The sequence below is a fragment of the Cebus imitator genome, unplaced genomic scaffold (assembly GCF_001604975.1).
Source record: "Cebus imitator isolate Cc_AM_T3 unplaced genomic scaffold, Cebus_imitator-1.0 Scaffold332, whole genome shotgun sequence".
In the NCBI taxonomy this organism is placed as follows: Eukaryota; Metazoa; Chordata; class Mammalia; order Primates; family Cebidae; genus Cebus; species Cebus imitator.
In genome coordinates this window covers 1,622,672-1,629,019 of record NW_016107647.1, presented here as the reverse complement: position 1 = coordinate 1,629,019, position 6,348 = coordinate 1,622,672, and the positions used below count along the sequence as shown (strand labels likewise).

The window sequence follows — 6,348 nt, the reverse complement described above, 5'->3', positions numbered from 1 at the left end:
TCTCATTTCTCCCTTTGTCTCTTCTTCTGTCTTTGGTCTTTCTCTCTCTCCACCTCTTCACTGTTCTCTTCTTGCTGTCTTTTCCACCCAGACCATAGACTGAGCTCCCCCCAACCCAGGAAGAGTAGGAGGCCCAGTTCGGTCCCATTTGGGCATCCCAGGGTTACTGGGTCGCCTATCCTGGAGCTACCCTTTGGAGGGAAACCCTTCTTTCCTTGAGCATGGGAAGGCCTCCGCTGACTTAACTGGCCACAGAGGAAGCTCTGCACTGGGGGAACCGAGTTTCCAAGGACTTGACCTGGAACAAGTTTGTTGGGGGCCTCTAGCCCCACAGAAGGCAGACTAAGCTGGTTCTGCCCTTCCTCAGAGTCTCACCCCGATGCTGGAGGCCTGCTGGTTTATTACAGGGGCTTGAAGGACAGGGTGGGAGACCAGGGAGTCAGGGCCAGGTTGGTAAGAAGCCCTAGCACCCCGGTCTGGAGCCTGGCTCACTTGGCTGCCACCAGGATGGCATTACTTCTTGGAGGCCTGCTTCTTCCAGCTGGTTGTCTTGCTGTCCCTCCTGAGTTTGTTGTGAGGCTGTAGCTCCACTTCAGGCTCTCTTGCTCTAAAGATCAAAATAGAGAAAGTGAATGCTGAGGGGCAGGTAGGAGGGAGGGGCTGCTCTTCACAGTGCCCAGAGCCCAGGCCCAGTTGGGCCAAGACAGACAAGACCCTCTCCCTTGCATAGGTGAGGTTATCTGGGTGCTGCTCCAACCAGAGGGCCCCAGTGGCACCTGTGATCTTTCTACATGCTTCTAAATTTGATTTTCTATCTTCATGAGAAATATGTGATTTCCATGCCATTCTGAATGCGTGATTCATTTCATGGTTATCATCAGTGGCTTTTAACAGGTGCAGCAAGTTTCTTACAAGGAAACAGAGGGGCAGTCTCCACCCTTCTCAGACTGATGGGTCTGGGCTGTGGGGTTCTGCTGCAAAATCTAAAAAGGGCTCCATCTGCACCACCCAGACCAGTGCAAGCAGCTCTAGGGCAGGCTGCATGCCTACCCAACACTGTGTTGATTAAACGGGCTAGATGTCAGGGATGGTTGGAGATGACCCAGGCCTGGGGGGAAGTAACTTGCCCCAGGCCAAATAGCCCAGAGGTGGCCTGCTGTGAGCCACACTCATTCTGGCAGCTGGGGTGGCCACCTACTTCTTCTCAGCCTCCAGAGGTATCTCCTTCTCCACATAGTCTCCCAGGGCCAACGAGGAGGAGCTTCCTTGGTTATCTTCTGACTCGGCTTTCCTGGCTGATTCAGAATCCTCCAGGCTCAGGACAGAGTTCTGAACACTGCAAGGGAGGTAGAGTAGGGGGGCAGTGCTCAGGGCCCAGGGCGTGCTGCACACTGTCCCGTCAGTGTTCCCAGAACCTAGAGAGACAAGGGCACAAGTGCTTCTTCTCCTGAGGGTGGCAAAGAGAGAATCTGAACTCGACGGGGACCCAGTGACACGCTGCAGGTTGGCTTCCCTGGCTTCTGTTTTGGGCTGGATTGGCCCTAACCCACATGCTGCTCCAATCCCACCCACAACACTGACCATAGCAAATGCCTGCAGTGGGGCAGGAGGGCTCTGTAAGTGACCACAGAAGAAAAGACAGGAGTCCAAGGAAACGTGTTATCACATGTGGTATTGTGGGCTGAACACATCCCTCCCAAATACATATGTTGAAGTCCTAAACCCCGAGACCCCAGAACGTGGCCTTATTTGGAAACAGGGTCGTTGCAGATGTCATTAGTTAAGATGAAGCCATAGTGGAAAAGGGTTGGTCCAATCCAACATGACTGGTGTCCCTCTACAAAGGGGAAATTTGGACACCCATGCATGCTGGGAGAATGCCACATGAGGATTGCAGCTCTGTGGCCATAAGCCAAGGAGCCACCAGGAGCCCCCAGAAGGGAGGCCTGGAATGGAGCCTCACTAGCAGCTTCTGGGAGAGCATGGCCCCGCCCACACCTTGGTCTCAAGCTTCTGGCATTCAGAACTGTGAGAAGATGAATTTCTGTTGTTTCAGCCACTCAGTTTGGGTCACCTTGTGGCTTAGGCTGTTCGAGCAGCTATTACAAAATACCGTAGGTAGGTGGCTGTAAAACAACAGAGTTTCCTCTCTATTCTGGAGGCTGGGAGGCCTGTCATCAAGGAACTGGCAGATCTGGTGCCGAGTGAGGACCCACTGAGTCATAGATGGCTGCGTTCTCATTCTAACTTCACACAGGGAAAGGGGCAAGGGTCCTCCTGGAGCCTTTTATAAGGGCACTAATCACATTCATGAGGGCTCTATCCCTCCACTTCCTAAACCATCACCTTGGAGGTGAGGATTTCAATACATGAACTTTGCGGGGACACAGACTTCAGACCACAGCCCCCTGTTACAGCAGCTCCAGCAAACACATATGTGGCTACTCCTCACCTTTGTGCCACACCTCACGGCGTTGCAGCCATTCATTGTCAGTGTTTCTGAGTTACAGGATGTTTCTGAGATTCACAGCAGCCCTGGGAAGCAGGCAGCTCTGGGACATTTGTCCCATTTTCCTGACAAGGCCCCTGAAGTCCAGAAAGGTGAGTAGGCTTGTTCACAGGCACATAATAAATCAATGGCAGAGACAGGACTGGCCTATGCATGTACCGTCTAGTCACTTGGTCATATTTACTGACCCTCTACTATGCGCCTGACCCTGAGGAGTTTGCAATCTGGTGGGGGGCATGGGCAGCAGCAACTGGTGCTGAAGGAGGGGGCATGGCTTGGGGAGGGGGCCTGAGGAGGCTCTGGGGGTATAACAGGAAGTGGGTATGGAGGGACTTTCTGGCAGGGGCCATCCACAAGGTTTAGAGCAAGAAAGTGTGTATGGGCTAAGTCTCTTTTGTTTGTAAAGATCAAGCAAGGTAATAAAGGTGACTTGCTTAAGGCCAGGGCCTTTCAGAGACAAGAAGAGACAACAACAACCTATCCCATCATTTCAAGGGCCCTAGAAAAACTAAACACAAAGAAATGCCAAGACAGGGCCTCAGAATCTGGGTGTATGCACAATGATTACATTTGGCAAATTAACGCCTCTTTCCAGCTCCTCACCTCCAACCTGGCTTCACAGGGAACACAGACACAAAACTAAGCTGACCCTTTAAATGCCTCACTTGGAGGCCTGCCTGAGGCTCTTTGAGAAGGGGGACTGTACAGGTGTCTGGGCCTTTGGTGCTAGCGCCCAGGCCCTGCCATTCTCAGAGGGTGGTGGGGGGGGGCAGGAGGCTCAGGGTAGGCTGGTGGGCTCCTCCAGGTCTCCCCCAGAGCCCCAGCCCAGGGTGAATGGGGAGGAGGTCCCCGCAACTCTGTTTGGTGTTGGGTGCTTGGGGAGTGCAGGGGAAAAGGCTCAGAAAGAAGTATGGTCCCCCTCATCTAGACCTTTCTTTCTCTCTCTCTCTCTTCCTCCCTCCCTCCTTCCCTCTCTCCCTCTCTCTCTCTCTCTCTCCCTCTCTCTTTCTTTCCCAGAGCATTTCCTGAGCACCTCCTCCCTGAGCTCAGCTCTAGGTCTAAATACCTAGAGTTCACAGCCAGCCCCGCAGTCCCAGCAGTCCAGAAATGTCCCCACCCTAGGCACTGGCCTCCTCCCTGTTCTCCCTGCCTGCAGCTTCACCCTCTCCTATCCAGTGCCATGTCCCGCTCCCCACCAGAGGGTTGATCCTCCTTGATCTGGCCTTGTGTCTCCCACTTAAAGCCAGTCTGTGGTTCCCCAATGCCTGCAGGGGTAAGCTCTAGCTGCTCGCCCCGCCCCGCCCCCGGCATGATGTCTGGCTCAGGGCCTGTCAGAATCTGACCCAAACTACGAGCATGTTTTTCTAACAGCCTGTCTCGGCAGCTCCCCTAAATCTACAGCCTTCCTGCTCACAGGTCCTCAAGCTGTACTGTGCCCTTGGCTGCCCTAGCCCCTCCCTGAGTGCCTTTACTTCTCCTTTGTTGGGCCTTCTTATCCTTCAAGGCCAGCATCCCAGGTCCCCTCCTCTGCGAAGCCCTCTGAGCTGTCGCAGAAGGCCACATTTCCTCCACCATCATCTCTGCTTCTGTGCTTATTATGGTGCATTGCTCACAGCTCTGTGATTCTGCCCCACAAGTGCCTTGGGAGGATTTGGTCTCAGCACCTTGGGACCTCTTGTATCTGGATCTTAGCAGGCATAGTGAGTAAACGAACCCATGAACCAAATGATAGGACATCAGAGGACCATGAGCAACTAGGCCAGCAGAGCCACACAGTGTCCCCCTGGGGGGACAGGAACACTCCTGTCCCTGCTGACAGTGGGCCAGGTGCTTCTCTGGAAGACTGATCTAGAGGTTGGCTCTGAGACCATCCTTGCTCAGGGATAAGCAAAGACAACCATCTGGGGCTTTGCAACAGGCCAGCCCTTCCAGGAATTTCAAAGCCTTTGTATTCGCCACAGTGAAAAGGAAAGTGTTGGCAAGAATAGGCCCTTGTCAGGTGGGGAGCCCACCTCCCCATGGCTTGTGGCTAGCCCACTGTTTCTGAGCCCCTGGTCTACTTCAGGAAGGTAACTTCTCTCTACTCAGCATCCCTCAGGCCCCAGTCCAGAAGAGAAGTGGTTTTAACACCATTTTCATCCATTCTTATCGTCTGCTCCTGTGACAAGCTCATGATACCCTGCTTAGCCCCAACCCAGTGTCTGCCAGGTTCACGAGTCTAAAGCCCAACTCTGATCAAGCCTCTCTCAGTTCAAGGACCTTCAAGAGCTCCCCATTGGCTGTAGGATCAAATCAGGAAAGCCCATGTCTGCATGCCCTTCCCCTGCCTGTCCATGGGGCTTCCTTGGGCTGAGAGGGGTGTGGGGTTGCTGGCATGAGCAGCTGATGAGGGGGGATTGCTGTTCCTCTGAGCAGCATCGCAGAGGGAGGATCTGGCGGTGGCTGGCTCCTCACTGAACATGGGGCCTGTTCTCCATAGTTCCATCCTTGGAGGGGTTTTGGTGTCTGCAGTGGACGAGGGTGCGGGCCCCCTGCACAGCTGATCCAACAAGACACCTGGTCTCCTCACCCTGCACCCTCCCCACTCCCCTGCCTACCCCCTCCTCCCTCCACCCAGCCTCTTCCTGTCTCTTCTGAGGTGGCCAAGGGGCAGGGGTGCTATCAAGTGGCGCAGCTGTGAAGAGCTTCCCCTCCCATCTGGATAGCATGTTACAGGACACAAAGCCTTTTGAGGCTCACACTGGTGCTTCTGCAGCACTCTGTCTTTATCAGGCCTCATTCCAGTTGGTAGCATGGTCTGCATTTCACAAAGCACTTGACAGTTTATATGGTGCTTTGTCCCTTCGGAAGTGTCTTATGGTTTACAAAGTGCTTTGCAGGGTAGGAGGCACATTCAAGTGTACAGGGCACTTTATGGGACTCGTGGTAGCTTAGCAAGCACTCTGCTGTTCTGGAGAGCAGGCCGTGAGCACGCAGAGCAGTGTAGATGTTTTCCAGTTTACAAGGCCCACTGCCGCTCCCAAAGCCCTTTGTGATTTTGAGGGCATGTGGTAATTTACGAAGGATTTTGTCTTTTACAGAATTCCTGACAGTTTGCAGAGGACCTGTGGTTTACTGGGTGTACTAAAGTTTACACAGGGCACATGACAGTTTAAGGAGCACTTTGTCATCACAGGTGCGGTCATCTCTGACAGCTTCTGATCCTCTCAACTCACTCCTCTGAGTGAGAAAAGACTATATCCCCATCCCACAGGGAGGGGACTGAGGCCCAGCAAGGGCAAGGTCAGGTTTGTGGCATCACCTGGGCACACTGCCCCTCCAGGGCATCTCCTTACCCTGGCTGGGTATTCACTTTACCTTCTCTAACATGGGCGCTCAGGGCCTGAGGTCATCTTTTCTGCAGGAAGCTCACCCACCAGCCTCCCACATTGCCTAGCAGCTGGGCTTGGAGCTCAGGGTTTCGCTCTGCTCTCCCCGTCACCCCATGCCAGGCCCACGGGCAGCACCACAAAGGGGCACCACCAGGCGCCTCTACCCCAGACACTTATGAGGGCTTCAGGACACCAGGTCTGGCACATTCCCATCCTGGGACCTAACTGGCTAGCAGTCGAGTCAGATAGTTGTTGTCCAGTTAGCTCCAGTCCTGGGTAGATGGAGACCAGACTTTCTGAGAGGTCCTAGCAGGAGGGTGTGACAATGGAGGGACAAAGCAGAGGCTCCCAGCCCTCGCTGGTCTTGTGTGCTCCAGGACATCTTCCACAGTGAGTCAGGGCCATCGTCCTGACAAAGCTGCCTGGCCACACTCCTCAAAGCCTCCCACAGCTCTGGCCACACTCAGG

At 54.1% G+C, this 6,348-nt stretch overlaps 1 protein-coding gene across 1 annotated transcript in view; it reads right to left on the bottom strand.

Annotated features, from left to right (window-relative positions):
* Positions 1-513: 513 nt before the first annotated feature.
* CUNH3orf20 (chromosome unknown C3orf20 homolog) overlaps positions 514-6,348 on the bottom strand; it is a 98,587-nt gene continuing 92,752 nt past the window's right edge. The window contains exons 14-15 of the mRNA XM_017505054.2: positions 1,199-1,336; positions 514-607 (exon numbers count right to left, since the gene is read on the bottom strand). Coding sequence (XP_017360543.1) covers positions 514-607; positions 1,199-1,336 — 232 coding nt within the window. The remainder of the gene's footprint in view (positions 608-1,198; positions 1,337-6,348) is intronic.